Consider the following 19,934-nt stretch of genomic DNA (forward strand, 5'->3'; position numbering starts at 1 on the left):
CCTGAAGCATGATAGTCATTCTGATAAGTGTCTGTAGTTTCAAAATTGCCACTGTCTTACATGTGATGAAAATAAGGCGAAGTGTCTCTCATTATGTGACACTAACAACAGAAGTACTCTAGTGAACAGCTCATATACGCACCCCATATTTGCCCAATACACAGTGCATGCATTTATTACAAAAAGCCATTCTGCAGAGCACTTTTCCTTCAGAAGCTGAATGGTCATTTTGTGCATTCAGGCTTCTTAATGAAATTCTGAAACTCAAACACTGCTTCTCAAATTCTGAATAAGAGTAAGAGGGAACTTGAATTTCTCACACGCCAGCTTTCCAGGAGAAAAAAAATATTGTCACAAATCCCAAATTCACAAAAAAGATGACTTGCCTGAAATATCTATATATAATTTGGTTATTTTTTTCCTTGCATTTGCACGATTTCCACATGCAGTATGTATCATAAAAGAGTAGGCAGGGCATGAGTCACGGCAGCCTTTTGTTGTCTAAATACCACTGGTTTCTGAGAAAATAAAGTTCCCAAATACTTCTCTGAATCTGGGCCTAAATTCCACCTTCCTGGCTTTGACCAAACTCCTTACTCAGGTAACTCGGCCTTACTCAGGTAACAACAGCAGCAGTTCCCAGAAGGTGCTTGCTTACATAAAGGTCTAAGGTTTTGTTTAGAAAACATGACAAATGTCTTTTTGTTGGAGTCATGGTAATTCTCGTTGCCTCTTTGCTCCCTGCGAGTGCCCTGCCAGAGTACTTTTTCCCAGCAGTGTGTTGTCTAATGTTTTCTTAGGACCCTCCTACTGCATTTTCTTGTGATGCCGAGTATGACGGGCTTTGCCTTTGCAATTAATTCGGCTGACTGTTCAAGCCTGTTAGTCCCATGCTAATTGTGGAGATTTTAGCTTTTAAGCAGCTACTCTTCTGTGGGTAACGGTGGCATGAAACATGGGGCAAAGATGTTGTTTTCTACACCAGCTCACGGAGAGGCATCCTCAGCGTTCGAGTAACGGTTGGTGGAGGTGTGACGCCCCTGACTTGAAAGCTTGAAACACCGTGACTGAAAACTTCTAACTGCGCTTTCAAGCTGGGCAGATGGGTTTCCACACGGGCCGAGAGGTTTTGCGGAGCGGCCCTTGTCCCTCTGCAGCCCACGAGGCCTCACTAAAGCAGGCAGTGGACAACTTGACCCCAGCGGATGGCAAGGGGGCTCCCTGCGTGGGGGGCCGCGCCAGGGCCCCGTCCCCTCCCCGGGCGCCAGCCTGGGCGTCCCCGGCCGAGGGCGGCCCAGGGGCCCCAGCCTGGTGGTGGCACCAACAGGGAGCTCCTGCGCCCCCCGCCTTCTCCAAGGGGAAGCCTTCGCTCGGCTCGAAATGTTTCCGTCTAGACGTCCCGCGCCCTGGCGAGACCGCATCGTCCCCGGCAGGCCCAGCTCCCTTTTCCGGGGTGGCAGGCCGCGCTTTCGGCACGGACAGGTAGGGGTGGTGCGGCGGCGGCGGCGCAGGTGGCAGGCCTTGGACTGCCCTTCTGGTTGTCACAGGGACGGCCTGCGCCGCCGGGAAAGCATAAAAGCGCCGCCGGTGCCCCGGCGCCCCGCGCGCCCAGCCACCGGGCAGTGACGCGGGAGCCACGCAGCCGCGACGCCGGGATAAGTCCTGTCCGACGAAGGAGAAGGCGCGCGCGGCGGCCYGCGCCTTTGCTGGCAAGGCAGGTCCTCGTACAGCACGGCTATTCCCTTGCCGGTGACGCTCTCGCCCCGGCCTGTGTTTCGTTTCAGGTGTGTTGGTTGCTAATCACAGTGAATTAAGAGGTTGCGCAGAGTTTGTCGTCTTTTACGTGTTGCAACTGTTTGTATGTTGTCCCTGTATATTTTAGGTAATAATTAATAGCTCCATCAATAATAACCATAGAGAACTACTTTCATCACAGAAAGGTTTTTGCAAACATGTTTTCAGGCAAATCTTTCAGTTAAAGGCAGCCAAAATATTGGCGTGAGCTATTGCACCAGATAAGAGCTATGTCATTTTCTCCACTTAAAACGGCCTTGAGAAAAGCACTGGAAGAGGAGGATCAGGAAAAGAATAGCTGCGACCTGTGTTTTATTCTGTCGTTCAATTTAGAGAGCACACCAGTGAAACTGCAAGCACAAAACAAAATAAATACATTGTTACTATTTGGCTCTGGAGGCTCAACATCGGTGACAATATATGTTATCAGAATAAGTGAACGGGACTTGAGATACCCGGCATTGGGTAGCTGCCCTCCAGAATTTCAGTCTCTCTTTGCTTAGTGGCCATTAATATTTCATAGAAGCTTCCTATCGTGTGGCTTTCTTCTCTCACATTTTTTCTTAATTTAGGATTTAAACAAAATAAAATGTTAAAATACACTTTTCATCACAATTCAATACAATTTTCATTAATAAATCAAGCATAATTTGGGGGGCTTGGCAAATCTTTAATTTAGCATAATGCTTAACTTGAACTTTTGTCCAGGTCAGGTTACAAAGGGCACTTTGAAATAATAATAAAAAAAAGTTGTCGTCAAGCTCTCTTTCCAAGAGTTCATGCAATATAAGTACCTTTTCTCCTAGGAGTAGTTTATTTGACATAAAAAAAACAGAGAATTTTAAAAAGTGGTTTTAAAACTATTTGTAGTACCTCAATTTTCAAGTGCTCAGTTTGAGTCACCAATGATAACTCCAGTTTTCAGACAGTACTGATCACTCATCCTTGGCATATCCCAGGTGTCCCCTTCTGAGGACATAAGCAACCATACAAGATGAATAAGCAGGAATTTGATTGCTCATATGCTGCAGTTAAAAAATTGTTTTATGAAAATGTGATTCACTTGTGCATTCATGGTCATACAAACATATGCTTTATGCTTGTGCTTGCACTTTTTTGGTGATATTCAGATTTTAAATCAGCGGAAGCACAAAGCACCTAACATTATGGATTACCCATCTTTAGTGCATTCAGAATCAGTGCCAGGACTGAAGGAAACTGTGTTTGTCAAGACTTCTCTTTTACAAAAATAAACAAAATTAGCCCATTGGAAGGAAAAGGCTAGATCATTCAAGAAGTGATCCAGAAAGCTATTGAAAAGAACTAATATATGGTTTAGAGCAGAAGTAAGACCTTTTCATGATATAAAATATATGCGTGTACCCTATGGTTTCTCTTTAACACAAAGCCAGGGGGTTGGTTTTGTATTCCTTACACCTTTTTGGTACAGGGTGGGTCTCTCCTGAATATCAGGAGAAGACGTCAAGCCCCAAGTGCTTCCATTATTTGAAAGCTGTAGAAGGTACTGCAGAGAAATATCAAGTAGTAAACTGACTGGAATAGCTGTGTGCTCAGACAGCAACAGAAGAATTATAAACCTATATAAACTTATATTTCTATAGTACTTTCCCTCTGAGAAGCTCAAAGCATTTCATAAACACTGGGTGGAAAACTGAGGCTTGTTATCATAGCTTGTAATAGCAGGCAGGATGGAGACACACTGCCCTAACGGCACTGCTAGAAATAAAATTCTGATTTTCCCTTTCATTAGACCAGATTTATACCATTGATTTCAATCCAGGTACATGGGCATAATGGACAAATCCTGCCTATGGTGCTTCAGCAGGTGCTGTATGCCGGATCTGCCATTGCTTTGCAGTTTGTAAGAATGTGCAGAACAGGACTCTCCTCCTGAGTTTGTAAAACTTTATATCACTTTCTTCTCACTTTTCATTGATGTAAATGTTTGTCCTGGGGCAGCTCAAAGGTGAATACCGAGATTAGTGTGGGTCATCCTCCCTGGACAGCATGTACTGTGCACACCTCCAAGTTGGAATAGCTCCAGATCTGTTCTGGAGAAGCCAACCCTGCTACTTGTGTTAGTCCCATACCCTTTATTTGGACAGATGCAGACTGCATGTGTGCAAAGGGGCATGAAAGCCAAGGCCTTATGTGTGTACTCTTCCTACTCAGGGTTGGGCATAATCAGGCTGTGACTTGCTGAGGGTCACCTATGCCCGGGGAAAGAAGGGTGGTATCATCACCCCCACTTATTTGGGTGGACAAGACATCCTCCTTTCCCTTGAGTTCTTCCTATTGATCTGCCTCACTGCAGTTATATATCACAACCTCCCCCTTGCAATGTTTGCCTCCCCTCCAGTACGGACAGAAGCTCTGGGTGGCATGGACAGGCGTGACTCCCCCAAATGCACCCGGTCCTGAGGAGGACACGGGGCAAGTAGGCAAAGCCTGCTCTTTCACAGGAGTGCCCACTTGTGCCCTTCAAACCTGCCCTCTAACAGCAACGCTTTTTCTCTGCCATGTGAGCGCTTCATTCTGCAGAGATGTTTGAAGATGAACTGTCTGTGCTGGCGTCTCTGTACAAGTGAATACCAACATACCCTTACGTGAACATTTTCTAGGGGCCCTGTGTGGTTGCAAGTTCACTACAATAGAATTGCCTATTTTATCTAGAATTTTTATCATTGCTAGGAAGGAATTTGTTCTGGTATGCTTGACAGCACTGCCTCTACAAGATGGAGGCTGCTCAGCCTAAGGACAGCAGCCCAGGCTTTTGCAAATGTAGATACAATTTTCAAGTTATTAACAATGGGCCTGGATCGTGCTGTAGTCTGGAAGTCTGTAAAATGTCAGCTTTTACCATTAAATTACTGCAGCACAGGCTCTCAGCCCTGTGTGTTTTCCTACATTTATCTGCAGTGTAACTAAATAAATATAGTAATTGTTTAAACAAAGAGGCGGAAAAAAAAAATCTTGCTCTGCCATCAGACTCCCATGGAGTGAAAAGGTCAAACCCAGGATTTTGTTTCCCTCATGGCCTGAGCCTCCTCAGGGCTTTCTGATCAGTAGTGACTCAGGCTAGGCTTATTAAGAGCCTGACTCTCAGACACCTTTACATTTTTGCTAATGTGTCTCTGTAATGACACCTGCTTAGTTCAGTAGATTTTAAAAGCAGAAATGCCAACCTCACCCTCTCATGTGCATACATCTCTGCAATCCAGATAGATAGGTTATTTTTTTCCAATTACAATTTAACAACTGAACTCTCAATAAAAAGGGGTAAAACTTACTATTTCAAAGGGCAAATAAACTGCATTTCAAAAAATCCCAGTTGGTCACAATTTGAAGACAACACAGCCATCAAATGGAAGCCCTGTGCATTCCTTAAAAACAGTTTTTAGACAAATATATAACAGATTAGCTGAGTATTAAATATCAATGAACCTGTACAAGGATGAATGCAAGCCTGGAGTGCACTTTGCTTGCTACAGTAGTGTTAGGTGTCTGCAGTCCTCTTCCTCCGGGTTCCCTTTTGCGGTTTCAGCGTGGCAGGTGAATAAAGGCATTATTCTTGATGAGATGAGCTGCACATCCAGGGCAGTGATCCATCACTTGCGCCTCATGGGGCTTTTCAGAACACTAGTAGGCAGCATCTCCTGTTGCGGACGTGGCTGGTAATTCTCCAGCTGCTCTGCCAAAACCCTGGGAGAAAGCAAGGAGTCCTGTTGAACAGTCCTCTTGCCAGCCCAATCTGCAAATACTGATCTAGCTGGCACAGAGTAGCCATAGCACTGTCCCCACTGGCTGAAACGAGTTGTGCCTGCCAGGAGGTTGTACGGGCACTTTCTACAGAAGAGACAGAGGTGAAATAGAGAAATGGCAGCCATTGGCAACGTCCATAACAGAACTTTTAAAAGTTTGTACCAATAATTTTGAATCCCGATTCTGATGACTTATTATGGTCCCATCTCTGTGCTTGGGGTTCAGTGTTTATGGCAGGGAGGGACAGTTTTTTTGGAATAACAACAAAACAGAATGCCTAAAAAAAAAGAGCCAGCAAAATCAAAGCAAAATCACCCAGTGAAGGCAATCAGTCCATTGAAGCTGTTGTACCTGCCTCCGTGCTGCCACCTTCACTATGAAATGCAACATATTCTTTATGCATCCCTCGTGTACCTGTATGTATGCAGGAAAAGAAGGAGGCAGTCTTCATAGCCTTCCCCTTATAAATGCTTTTGCCTTTGTCCAGCTCTTCATGTTATTTTGATTTAAGTTGGGTGGTTTTGGTATTCAGCCTGTGTACATTACCCAAGCTGCACAAGATTATATGGATTTAAGCTCCTCTCTGCTTAATACAGCACTTTCACATAGGCACATGTTAACACAAATGATCAATGAGGGGTTTTAATTAGTTTTTTTTTCTGAATAGAGAATGGAAGAAAGCACCCTGTGAAGAAATTAATTGTGTAGGGTTGGGGCTTCCATTGAATAGGATTAACTTTCCTTGAGACAGTAGCATTCTCACATAACGGCCAAAGGCTTTTTATTGTTTTTTTGAAATTTTCTTAATATACAGCAGATCTGCAATTAGCAGAAAAATTGCTGGAATGATCAAAGCAATTCAGACACCTGAAATGACACCATTAATAACTAAGTGTTGAAAATCTCTTTTAGCTACTAAAACCTGGGAAGAAAAAGGACGAGGGTAGAAACTTGTGCTAGAAAACTTTTGGGATAATGTGTGATAAAACAAGGGTTCCAGTGCTGGAGAGAGGACACACAACTAAAAACATGCATGGCTGAAGCAATCAAACCTGAATCATTTTCTACTGGTATCTATGACTAATGTGATTTTCATTTAAAAGCCCCCTCTGCCCAGGACAAAAGTGAATAAGCCATTCGCTGATTTTAGATCGGGGCAGCTTACTGCTACCTTAAGCAAATGGAATTCCCCTAAAATCATTATGATTTCTGTTTGCTGCTGGAGCAGCAAGTTCTGCAGTAGAAAATGCAGCTTCCCTGCTCCCGTCTGTAATGTAGAGCTCCCAGCTCAGCAGTAGGTGCGGGCTTCCCCCTCCAAGGACTGGCACTGCAGGCTGGGAGAGCTCCAAGGCAACTGCTGGGATCTAGCTTTCCTCCAGTCTTTGCACTGAAAGGATAACCCATTACTGAACAATAAAGAGTGAACTGGATAGGAATTGCACAAATCGGGGATCAAAGCAGGTGCGGAATGGGTGGCTCTTCTAGAGAAGTATTCTTTCTTGCATCTCTTCTTTTACTTTCTGTCAAGAGCTGTTTTTAAAGTTAACAAACAAACAAAAAAAAACCTGCCCCAGAACTGCAGTTTTGCATTTTTTTCCATATGTTCTACCCTGCTTTATTAGTCTCTTGACTTTTTGAGCAAGTCTTCCTGCTGCTTCCTTCTCTTTCATGTCTCCCTCCCAACTCTGGGCTGCAGCCTCCTCTCCTCCACTCCAGCCCCTCATCACCATCTTCCCCCTTCCTCTCCCTACAGCTGCCTCCTTTGCCTGCTGCTACCTCCTTGTGCCATCGTCTAGGCTGCTGCAGTTGCCTCCTCATCCGCTTGCATCTTCCCCAGTTTAGCTAGACTCCAGCATGGAGTCCTCACTAATAAATCCAGCATGGCCTCCAGTGATATTATGCCATGGGTGTTTGGTTATAGGAAGTGGAATTTGAAAGGCATTTAATGCAATTTGTGGGATACCCCATATATCACAACTTCTGCTGATATTAGAAATTCCAGCCAAAGAAAATGAGTATTTCCATACACATTTCCAGGCTTCTAGAAATGTTGCCCCTTTAGAATGGTGGCAAGTGAAAAAGCCCATCAGCGTCAAGTCTGCTCAAAAGGTTTGGAGCCAAACTGCTTGCATTATCAAGGCAGGAGACAGAGGCTGGGTCTGTGCTCTGAGGCAGGGGCACCAAGCATTATGTCCCTGGCTATGCTCTGTGGTCAAGACCAGTTTACAAGTGGCCCTAGCCATGCCTAATGCACCTTCTTGGTCAGTGGCAACAGAAGCTGTCTTGGCTGCAAGCAGCTGAGTGCTTCTCAGAGTAAGGCAGAAGTGCACAGTATGATGGAGAATTTACTGTTTAAAGACTCTAAACCACAGTGGCTAATGCACAGAGTTTACAGCTCAGCCTGTAAAAAGGAAGTCAGCAGGCACTTGTTTTACCTCTCATTCCAGTGAGCAAATCCACAGCCATATTTCCTCTCCCATAGACCTTCTAGGCATTCTAAGAGAAAGATAGCATTTTCACAGACAAAATCAAATATCCAAGTTTTCTGAGTCCAGATGGAGCTGTCAGTAATTCTACTGACAGTAACATAGAAAAATCCAGACTAAATCATGTCACTCCAAAATCTGATGCATCCCTCGTGGAGGATGGCCTGGCCTACTTTAGGTACTCCTGGATATGATTTACTATGAAATTATGACCAAAGCCTTCTTGGTGATTACATCTTCAGACTGATTAAGAATCTCTTGATCTTGAGCATACCCTGCTTCTATCGATCCATTTCTTAGGAAGCACTTGAAGTAGCAAAGTTTCTGTCAGTACTCTTTTTTGTAACAGCTGAATCTTTCTTTTCTGTTTTCATGAGGCAGTATCTGTTCARTTCTTAGAAACGGAAATCCACACTTCAAAACCCTTCTGAGACTTTTTAAACCTGCTATTGGCAGGTAACCACAGGTAAACACTGTCAGTGGTTTGGAGAAGAACCTGATCAGTTATCAGTAACTCCCACAGGGGAGTGGTACTCTGCCACTGCCTAGTGAAGTTGGGTGAATGTTTAAGAGAAAAAGCGGGCATAAGAAAAGACCTCTGTGACCAAGCAGTCTAATTACAATTCAAGGCACTGACTCATTCTCATACACTGAGAGATTTTTAATTTTTCACTTCATTCCCAAACGCTAAATGCTTACCTCATTGTGCTTCTGGATGGTAAGGCAGTGTGGGTGGTATGACTCAGCAGCTATTGATCTACTAGTTTTACTTGACTGTTGTTTTCCCCACTTCTAAATGTATTTTCCAAAAACAGACTGTGTAAAGATGGGAAGGAAATGAGACTTTATTTTATGCAATTTTCCTATTTAGCGGGTGGATTTGATGAAGGTTGCAGCTGTAACAAAAACTGACCAGTGACTGATAAAAGGAAACACTGCAACTACCCTGTGTATTTTTGAAGCACTGAAACTGTTAAATGACTGTGTGAGACTAACTTAGAAAAAGTACCAATGCAGCTGGGTGAAGAGCTTGTTATTATATCCGATCTATGCATCATTTGAAACATGCTTGTTCGAGGGGTTGTTAGTAATAATACCAAGATGGGTTCATCTGTTTGGACAAATTATTTCTTTGCTGCATTGGAGGAGCTGGAGGTCGTCTGCAGTCTGGTACAGCTCTAGGTTCTTTTATTCACAAGCTTAAATTAAACCTTTAGCACTAGCAAAGGAGTCCTATAGAACACACCCTGTTTGAGCTACAGAGCCATTCTGTGTTTTCATCAAAATGTATTTATCAATCAATTCACTGGAACGATTAATGAGCAAATTCAGTCATTTCTGGTATTCAAGTATGTTATCATTTTAAATACTTCAGCCACTTTCAAAGACTGATGAACGTTGGGCATGAAGCTGGACAAGTACGACTGTCTAAAACTACTGAATTGAACAGTTTTTTGGAAGTAAAATCCAGACCATCTCCTTCTAAGCTCCACCTTCTGTAGACAAAGAAGTTATGCTTGGCACCAGACTAGGTGTGTAAAAGCAGGTAGGTTTTGTTTGTGGACCTGTGAAGGAAGAGCATTCAGATCATTTGCCAGGTTCAGATTTGAAATACCAAACATACTAGTTTCTTGGATTCATTAGTCTTCTAGTATAAACTGAAAAGCTGAAAAATGCTTATATGATTTTACTTTTCCAGGACTGCTATACCTGCTATGCTATGCAAGGAGATGTAAGCTTAGATCACCTCAGCCATTTTCCTTCATAATAATAAGGCTTGTTATCCTCCAGGTGCATAAATTCAGGCCYGAGACCTGTTTTTCAGACCATACTTCTCTGACCCTGTTTCTTTTCCCCACATCTCACCCTGGCAAACTCCTGTCCCTCATTTCCAATACCTCTGTTAGAAGTTCATGACTTTTGCTTGACATTCTCTCTTACCTTCTTTACTGAAGCTCCGACTCTTCTGATCCACTCTCTGCAGAAGGCAAGCTAGAGACTTCTCCTCCTGACTTTTAATAAAAAGAACATCTTGCTAAGTTGTGCCCTCCTCCCTCCAAACAGTATCTTGACAGCACTAATAATTCAAAAAGATACATCTCTGAGTAAGAGGCATTAAGATAGCGTGGTTAAGTTTTATCTGTTTTAACTCACTTGCTACTTCCTTGCAAGACAGCCCTCCCCACAAAAAAATCAAAGCTAACCCTTTTCAAGCCTTAACCAGTGCAGCCAGAAAAATAATTTGAGTAAGAGCCATATAACATACATTTTTCTGAAGATGATTGTAGCTTAAGTAAGGGTGTATTGCAGATGATTTGACACTTCAAGGACAGCCTGCACCATGTATTTCAATACTTGCATATCACTCACCAAAACCACACAGAAACTAAATTGAGTACTGAATTGATAGGAATGTTTCTGGGTTGCAGGGAGCAGAAAAGGATAGCAAGTATTTCTGGAGATAAAATTTCCTGGAATGCCAACATTGAGAATTTTGTTTGGATTTTGGTGGACAGATCCCAACTGTTAAACTTGAAAGAGAATCTTCTTTTGTTAGCTGCAAGACAGCAGAGAACCGAAGGTTCGCCACTCTTCAGTTCCTGAAAAAAAATAGGGAGAGGAATCAATAGTTAGAACTAATGAGGATACATCAAAGTGCTTTATTCCTAATGTTTTATGACTATTAAGTTCTCACATTTTATGTGGAAAAAGCAACGTCACTCCTTTTGCTGTAGGTGGGAGTTTGAAATGCAGGAGAAGTGCTAAGTCTTCAATTAAAATCTCTTTTACTTATTTCAAACTCATACAGTTAACATTGTCTAGGATTTTTTCTTGCAAATATTATCTCCAAAACAGAAAAATCCAAATAATTCCATTGATTTGTGAAACAATGGTGATATTACAGATGTTCTGGTTATTTTATCACAACTGTTAGCAGAAGCTACAGAGCTGAGAAAATAAACACAATGTGAACATTAGTAATAGGATTTTCATTGTGATGCATGATTAGATGCTTAGATACTTGAGACCAAATTCATCTAACAGTAACGATACCAGAACAGTAACAGCTTGTATGAGTCTGACCTTTGATGTTAAATATTAGYTAACAGTTGGGCTGGTATTTCTGGTATGTTCCACAGTAAGTCTGTGGAACATGGATTAAATATTTGATTTTAACATGATAATGTCTGTATCCTCCATTTAAGAAAATGACTTATTTTTCTACCTTGCTAAATTCAGGGAGTATCTACAGAAATAAATCACAGAACTAAATCACATTACAGTCAATTTGCTTACCTTCACCCCATAAAAGTCTTATAGAAGAACAGCCATCTTCTGTCAGACCAAAAATCCATCTAGCCAAGTATCCTGTCTCCAACTGCAGCCATAAGAAGTTGCCTACATAAGAGTTAGAACAGGACAAGAATATGCAATACTTACTCCTATAACTTTCTGAGCCTCCAGCTATTTTCAGTGCAGGGCCTTCTGTAGCCAGGTGTGATGTCTGTGTACATAATAACCTAGTGGATTTCTGTTCCATGAACTTATCCAGTCCTGCCTAGAAGCTATGCAAACTTGCAGCACCCCCAGCATCCTTTGCCAAGGATCCATCAAGAGGTCAGCTCTGATCCTACCGGTTTCATTTGGAGTGTCTTGTTCTTGTACTTGCAGCAGTGAACAACCGACCTTTACCCATCATCTCCATTACTTGTGCTGTTATAGATCACCACTATATCCTGCCTCAGTCACCTTTTTTCCAGGCTATAGTCCTACCTTACTTAGTCCCACCTTACTTAAAGGGAACCTATTCTATACCTCGTCACTCTTGTTGCTCTCTGAACTTCAGGTCTATTGTATGCTTTCTGAGATGGTGGGACCTGAACTGCACACAGCAGGCAAGTGTGGGCAAATGAAGGATTTATGCAGTAGCACAATGACATTGTCTCTTTTCTCCATTCTTTTCTTATTAATTCTTAACAACTGAATTCCCTTTTTGACTGCTGTTGAACACTGAGCTGATGTTTTCATGAAACTGTCTATCATAAACTAAAGGTCTCACTCCTGAAAAGGACCAGTGGGTAATGCCCAACCCAGAGTCCACCATTTCATATGTGTGGATTTTTTTTCCCCCATGTGCATGGATGTTTCCCTTTTCTGCCCTTTCTCATGGGTGTCAAAGTTCTGGTCACTTACAAACCATCACAATTTCTACAGATGATTCACAGACAGGAGACCAAACTTCAAAGTAAAAAAGGGGACTGAAGGACCAAATTTTCTGTAAGTGACAAATGTGGAAAGTAGTRCATGTACTACTCTGTCAAGATGCAATTTTTTATATAAATATATATATACGTAGGTATGTATTAGTTTAATGTTAGGCAAAGAACACTCTCACTTAAATTTTCAGCAGGTACTGATCTTAAAGCATTTAGATGTAAATCACTGACCTGGTAAACAACTATTCATCCTAGGCTCAAACTATCTCATTAGTATATGGTAGTGCTAATGACTATGAGAAACTAGTGTGCTCCTAAAGATTTTTTGCTAAATTGTCCATTAAATGACCAAACAGTTTATAGCAGAAGTTTCCACTGTCAAATGATGGAAGATTAAATAATAAGCTAAACCAGTTAATATTTATTATTATAAAGATTATTATTTTCCTGTTTATTCAGTGTGTTTCTACAAACCTATAGTTGGAATGCCATGTTTTTGAGGTGCTGGACATATATTCTGGACATGGAAAAATCTTTTCACATTCTAAGAGCTAAATTCTTCCCAGTGCATGGTTTATTGCTGCCTTCACTGACACCTGCTACCCCTGGGCAAAATTTGGCTCTAATGTCTCTTGGTGCTTCAAAATAATTACAATCATATCAGACAAATTTTCCAACATCTTATAACTGGTGTTGAGAAATGACACTGTTCATCTTTGCTTGTACTACCACTTAATAATATGCCAGGAGAACCCAAAGGCTTCTGGCAAGATCTAACTCTGCTCTGAAAACCAGAGGGTGGTAGCTGAGAGTCCAAGAGTCCCTGCCAAATCTGCTCCCTACCATTTGACCTAGGTGGAGCATGCATGGGATAGAAATTTGCTCCATTGTCAGAAGCCTGCATGGAGGTGCTACTCTGCTTTGCCAGGGTAATGGAAGGGCCAGAGCAAGCAACCAAAGCCAGCATCTATCCTGTGCTAGTTGCTGTGCAGGGACACAGTAAGAGATGGTCCTGGTGCCCCAAAGCCTACTGGCTAAGGTAGGGTCAGGTGCAGCTTCATATGGATGAAAAGCAGGTTGTAGAGGCAACAGGTTGTTACCATACCACATCGCTCAGGAAGATATGTGCTGTATCAGGTACTGTTTCTGCCCTTGGCCACCCCTTCTTTTCTCCCCCTTGCTCAGGATATCCCACACTCAGTTTAAAGTGAAGGTTATCACAGCCCTTACTTAGCCATACAGGTAAGTAACGAACACCTTCCAGCTTCTGTTGTTAGCCCTTCTCAGCCTGCCTCACTGGTCGGCGTGGAGAACAGTGTCATTTGTTACCCCTGTCTGCTGGGAAGCAGACAAAGAGAAAACAGAAAGCAGAAAAAAGTAGGAGGAGTCCTGCCCGTACCTTCACACTGGGCAGGCTGCGGAGCTGCCTGGATAGAGAAGAGCCTTTCCAAGCTGTCCCATAAACAGAGGAAACAATTTAGAGCAAGTGGGGAGTAAAAGAAGAATCCCAAACGTGAGTCACAATTCATTTTCCTGGATCAGTGTAGCTGTGCTTCCCCTCTAATGCAGGGCAGTCTGCAAAGCTGCAATATGGTTCTAAATAGATGAGACAGAAAATGAGTGGGAAGAGTGAAGTTGTATTAACCATTGAGTGGTCTTTAGTTTAATAAAGAAATTGTTTTTCCTTAGTAGGTAAAGACAAGCGATATAATTCACTGCGTAAAAGAAGAGAAGACTCCTGGCAGCTTGGCACCTGCACTAATGAAGCCAATACCCTTATATACTTTCTCTTTTTGGCTGGTTCTCTTTTTGGCTGGCTTCCTTGGCTTATGCATTACTAACAGGTTTGTGAGAAGTCAGAAGAACCATACGCTAATTTTCACCAGGGAAAGCACAATTCGCAACTGCAGCTGCTTGGCAGATATCCGTGATTGTGATTACAGCCTGGCAAACTTGATGTGCAATTGTAAAACGGTGTTACCTTCTACCATGGAGAAAACGAGCTACAACAGCGACCTGACCATTTGGTTCACAGACACCTCTGGGCTGGAGATGCTCCTTAACTTTACAAGGGTGTGTGATTTGAAGCTCTCCTTCTGCGGCACCACTCCTCTCCCAACAGAATACTTGACCATCTGGGGACTGCGAAAGCTCCGGGTAAACAACAAGGTCAAGGGACAATTTCCAGAGCAGAGTGTAACCATCTATAGTAGCAGCAACAACGAGAAAGGGGACCCACTTGCAGTGCACAACCGAGACAGGCAAATGTTTGTATATATTTCTTTTCTGGATACCTCTCTTTTCAATGGATATTCTTTGCTGAAATCCTACAGTGTGGAAAATGTTTCTAGTATCACAGAGCACTTTCCTAGCCTGCTACACTCTGATGTTTTCTCAATGTCAGATAACGAGAGCTATGTTGTAACATTCATTTACTGAGCTGTTTAACACACTCAGCAGCTGGAGACATGGTACCTGCTAAGAGAAAGATGGGACTTCTGTAAATCTATTTGGTTTGGCCAGGAAAAGCCATTATGAGGTGGGCAGTTTTGACTATGATAGCACTCTACCAGGAGGTATTTAAAATGATGCAGATTCATCAAATCAATTCAGTATGCACTGTCTTAATGATCAAAGAAAACGTGAAACGACTGTTTTAGAAATTATCAGTATACATTCTGTTTATATATTGTATTCTAAGAATTGAAATCTGCTGCCAATTTGTTTTGAGGGTGTGTCTTACTCAGACAGAAAAAGACATAACCAAGCACCTCCAGCTGTAAAACAACCTGAGCCTCCTGTAGAATCAGTTGGGTTGGATGGGACCTTGGGAGGTCTCCAGCCCAACCTCCTGCCCAAAGCAGGGCCAGCTCTGGGATCAGACCAGGCTGCTCAGGGCTGGGTCCAGGTGGGTCTTGAAAACCTCCAAGGACGGAGCCTGCACAACTCCTCTGAGCAACCTGCTCCACTGCCTGTCTGTCCTCATGGGGAAATTTTTTTCATCATATTAAATTGGAATCTCCCTCTTGTTCAATTTGTGACCCATCTTGTTTTCCCAGCATGCACCTCCATAAAAAGGCTGGCTCTGTCTTCTCAGAAACCTCTTCCTATGTATGGGAAGGTTGCTTTTAGGCCCCCCTTCCCCCCCTCCCCCCCTCTTCTCCAGGCTGAACAATCTCAGTTTCCTCACCCTTTTCTCAGTTATGTGCTCCAGCCCTGACTGCCCTGGGGGCCCTCCACTGGACTTGTTCCAGTTGGTCTGTATCTTTCTTGTACTGAGGGGCTCAAAACCGCATGCAGTACTCAAGGTGTAGACTACAGAGCCGAGGAAAGGGAAATAATCCCTTCCCTTGATCTCCTGGCTGTGTTCCTGTTAATATAGCCCAGGGTGCTGCTGGCCGTTTTTGCTGCCAGGGCACACTGCTGGCTACTGTTTAGCTTGCTGTCCTCCAGGCCCCCAGGGCCTTGTCTGCAGAGCTGCTCCCAGCCAGTATAAATGCACAGGATTATTCCTTCCTGGGGCAGGGCTTTGAATTTGTCACTGTTAAATTTCATGAGGTTCCTGTCAGCTCAGTCAGTAAATTTGCAAAATGTATAAGCTTGACAGGTGATGGGTGCCTTGTAAACAACAGGGAACATTCATGAATTTCTGAAGCTGTGGGGTCTAGGAAGGGGAGCACTGGCCCAAAGGTGTAATGGCTTCAATTCCCAGCCTTGCTGGTAGCCTAGGATAAACACTTCCCTTTCTGAGTCTCAGGAAAACATCTATAAAACAGGAACAATGTCAGTGACCACCTTTGTAATGCGCTTTGAGACCTTTCAATTAAAAGTGCTGTGTAATAATTTGGTATCAGTTATCACTGTAAGATAAATGTACTGGATCTTTTATTTTTTGTTTACATTGAGATAGCCTTTATTAGGCAGTATTTTCATATACAGTCCTTCAAAGCCCATGTTAGAAATATTTGCCTTGGAAAAAAAAAATAGGACATTATGTGATGCAGTTATGACTCCATATTAAGACTGTGTAAGATGATAAGGGAAATAAATTAATTTGGGCTTCACATAAGCTTTGGAGATAGAAAGACCTAACATTAATTGAAATAATAGTCTTGGCTGCATCAACACAGATGACTCAAAGACCTGGTAAGCTGATTCCATGTTACGTTTCTTCTTTCTCTTGGGCAGTTTTGGGGGTCTGGCATGTTTGCAAGTTACTCAGAGATGAACTGAGAGTGATGGGTTGCCCTTGCCCTTCGCTACTCAATCAGAGTTGGGAATGGTCCGCTTGGGCTGGATAACATAGCCTTGATGCAAGCAGGGCAGGGTTATGCGCTCTGCATCCAACCACAGAGCATAACTAAAGGTGCATCTGTGAGAGGACCATGCCCCTGTGTTCCCTATCACACAATGGGTCCACCCCTGGCTGGGTGCTGTGGGTAGGAGGCCCTGCATTTTAATTATGTGACAGTGGATGCCCAGTCATGTGACAGGGTATTCTTACCCCACACACACCATGGGAAGGAACTGGGCAAGAAGCCACCTGACAGGGGAGATACCATGCTCATGAAGGTGTTTTTCCCAAGGGAAAAGCTTGTCTCTTGCACTTTGGGTATGCTGACTCTTGCCATTTCCCCAAATGCAGGAAATTTGCCTACTTTTTTGTGATAATGGCAAACTCTGTTCATGTTCTCCCCTATGAGAAAGGAAAAAACCTCCATCAGATGACTCTTATCTGATAAGGGAGGCCAGGCTGCTGGCAGACATGTAGCAAGCAATTTTCAGCCACATTGTAGGAGAAAATTGCCATCCTCTGAAAAACATAGGACAGGACAATTTGTATGGCCCAAAGTCTGCTCCTTGCCCATATTTGCAGGTTTCACACACTTCTGTGAGGTGTGATTAAGCCTGGGATACATGCAAATAGTAGAATAAAGGATTTGGGAGAGCAAATCTTAACAGTCTTGCATTGCCAATGAAGGATTTCAAGAACTCTTTTTCTCTCGACCTGGGATAAAACACAGGTACGGAGGGGAGCAGTYATTAAAATTCTGGGGAATCAATTAATTTGTTTCAACAACTTTAAACAAAGCCTTTTCCTAGAACTGTAATCAATGAGGGAGTCTTCTGCTAGGAAAGACAAATTAATTTTTCAGAATACTTAAGTACACTCATACCTTCAATACTGTGAGCTTTCCCACTGAAATCAACAATGCTACTATTGAAGTAATGGGGTCTATTTGCAATAGCAAATTAACAGATTTAAGCACATGGGTGTTTGAAGGCTGGAGACTGAACTCAATTTAACTCAACTGGAGAGCTATTAAATCAGGTTCTGAAAAGCCTTAGTTTCATCTGTCAGCACCCTGGTGACAAACTGTAAGCCTTCTCCAAAGTCTTAACGGATAAATCAATAATATTGCTAGTGATCTTGATAACTCTCATTATTATGTCACAAGTTACAAAATGGTTAGGTTTTTTCTTAGTCACATATCCAGAAGCTGCAGTCTAGCTGACAGAGATGGCAGGGTAGGAGTGCTTGGGAGGGGTGTCTAAGCAAGTTACATCCCTGGAATGTATTACAAGCAGAGGCAAATAATTCATATTGGCTGTCCGGGAAATCCCATCCTCCAACTGTCTGAGCAAGAGTACTAACACTGCCCTCTCCTCTCAAACTGGCTAGCGAGTAATCCTGCACAGGATACTTTTGTAAAAATGAAAAACAGAGCTGGCATACACAAATATATTAATTCATAGATGTTATCAACCCTCTCCTAAAAAACTAGTAAAATTAAACCTAAATCATTTTCAGTGAATTCACTAACTCTGAGAATCTGCTGCCCTCTAGTAAAAAAAGTGCTGAATAACACTGTTACTGCTTGAAATTCACACACACAGCAGTAACTAGGAACGGGATTCCAGCCTTGTTGGGAAGAAAATGCGAGGTTAGTAAACCCATGGGCTTTCTAATGTTGTCAAAACTTTTTATGCTGTAATGTTTTGAATAGGGATCATGTAAAAGACATCTTATTCCTGTACCCAGCTAAGCACTGCAGCAATTTTCTGGCAACTGGGAAAAATCCTCCTCTGAATTCAATGAGGAGTAGCATCTGCAGCATCAGTATTGCACTAGCCTTTGCGATTCATCTGTCCTTCTCCAGCAGATACTGAGAACCAGATTCTCCCAGTTTCCAACTTTATATGGCTTTGTCACAAAAAGCTTTCAGAATTTCTTCAGAGCAATGCACATAAAGTGTATATCACATATGTTGTGAGCTTTATTAGTTCTGCTCATGAAGGTTTGTCTGCAGGTGAACTATATGCAGCAGTACATTTAACATCATACTGCAGAAATAATTACATGATTTTGTGAATGTTTTAAAGCCCAGTGTAAGATACTTTGACTAAGCAATGCTCCAAAATTTAGTATTAGCTGAAATATCAGCAACCTAAAGTGCTTGATAATATATTTACAGCAACTAATATTTGCATACAGAATGGTTTCAGTCTTTATATATCAAGCTCAACCTGTGTTTGCCACAGCCTTTAATCTTGATGCATGACTTTTGGATAAGCCAACCAATGGAATTTGAGCTGATTTTTTTCATATCAGAAAAAAAATGGACATGAAAACTGTAAATTTATACTTTTCCTTCCTGGTAATTCTGGCGTAACTTTGGGGATGTCGATACAGATTGAAAACAGCACAAAAGTAGTGCAGCAGCTTCCATAGCTTTGCACAGAGCCAGCTAAGCCTCCTGCACCTCTTTTTCTACAAAATCCAGCAGTGATTGGCAGAGTTGCAAGGAAGTCTAGCTTTCTTGATATTGGGGGAAGGCTGAAAAGAAGTTCCTCCACTTTCCAACACTTGTACTCAGAGGGACTGTCTTTAAAAACACCCCCTGACCTTTTGGCATCTGTCACTAAATTAATGATTTTTTCTCTTAGTGAAAGCAGGAGCCACTGAGGCCAGTTAGACTCACTTCTTCCTCACATGCCCCCAGTCAAGATAAAACCACTTCCCAAAGGCCCCTGCATGTCAAAGGGGCTATTATTTAGCACTGGTAAAGAGGACCACCGTGTTATTTTCCCCTCTGTAAGACAGAAGCCCAAATTTCCTCAGAGAGTACAGGTGCTTCCAGGCAGAGGCTCGGCAGAGCAGGTGAGAGACACGGGGGCACGCAGCCCCACTCAGACACCAGGTAAAGCCTGAGGAGAGCGTTTGGACGGCGGCGGCAATGACCGGGGCGAGGACGCTGCGCGGATGCTCGCAGTCCCTCTCCGTTAGCACTCAGCAAAAAAGCGCTGCGCTGCCTCGCCCCGACACTCTCGCCGTTATCAGGCTGCTGTGGAAAGGGCAGCCACGGGCACGGAGAGACGGAGGCACCCCCTCTCCGCGATGGCGCACTTTCAAAAGAGCCGCGCTCCGCCCCTCCCCCGCCGCGCGGCCCACGTGACCCGCGGCACCGCCCGGCGCCCCCGCAGCGACACAAGATGGCGGCAGCGGCCGAAGGGAAGGGGGCGTGTCGGGCAGCGAGACGGGCCGCTCTGGCCGCGCCTCTCTATGCTCCCCGGCGGGCGCGCTCTGCCCGCCGCCCCGCCGCCGCTCTATGGTCGGCGGGCGGCTCGGCGCAGCGGGCGGGCCGAGGCGGGC

The 19,934-nt window shown here is 43.4% G+C and overlaps 1 protein-coding gene and 1 non-coding gene across 2 annotated transcripts; both read left to right on the plus strand.

Annotated features, from left to right (window-relative positions):
• Positions 1-13,975: 13,975 nt before the first annotated feature.
• On the plus strand, positions 13,976-14,719 carry CUNH21orf62 (chromosome unknown C21orf62 homolog). Its single transcript, XM_026077713.1, has one exon. The coding sequence runs from the start codon at positions 14,042-14,044 to the stop codon at positions 14,717-14,719; it is 678 nt and encodes a 225-aa protein (XP_025933498.1). The 5' UTR covers positions 13,976-14,041.
• Positions 14,720-16,815: 2,096 nt separating this feature from the next.
• On the plus strand, positions 16,816-16,977 carry LOC112971888. The gene has a single exon (XR_003255494.1). It is a non-coding gene; the product is annotated as a U1 spliceosomal RNA (small nuclear RNA).
• Positions 16,978-19,934: the final 2,957 nt, after the last annotated feature.

The sequence above is a fragment of the Apteryx rowi genome, unplaced genomic scaffold (assembly GCF_003343035.1).
Source record: "Apteryx rowi isolate R43461 unplaced genomic scaffold, aptRow1 scaffold_46, whole genome shotgun sequence".
Taxonomy (NCBI): Eukaryota; Metazoa; Chordata; class Aves; order Apterygiformes; family Apterygidae; genus Apteryx; species Apteryx rowi.

Bases quoted from the DNA above. Each gene is read 5' to 3' on its own strand.
- CUNH21orf62 (XM_026077713.1), top strand. From the start codon at position 14,042: ATGAAGCCAATACCCTTATATACTTTCTCTTTTTGGCTGGTTCTCTTT.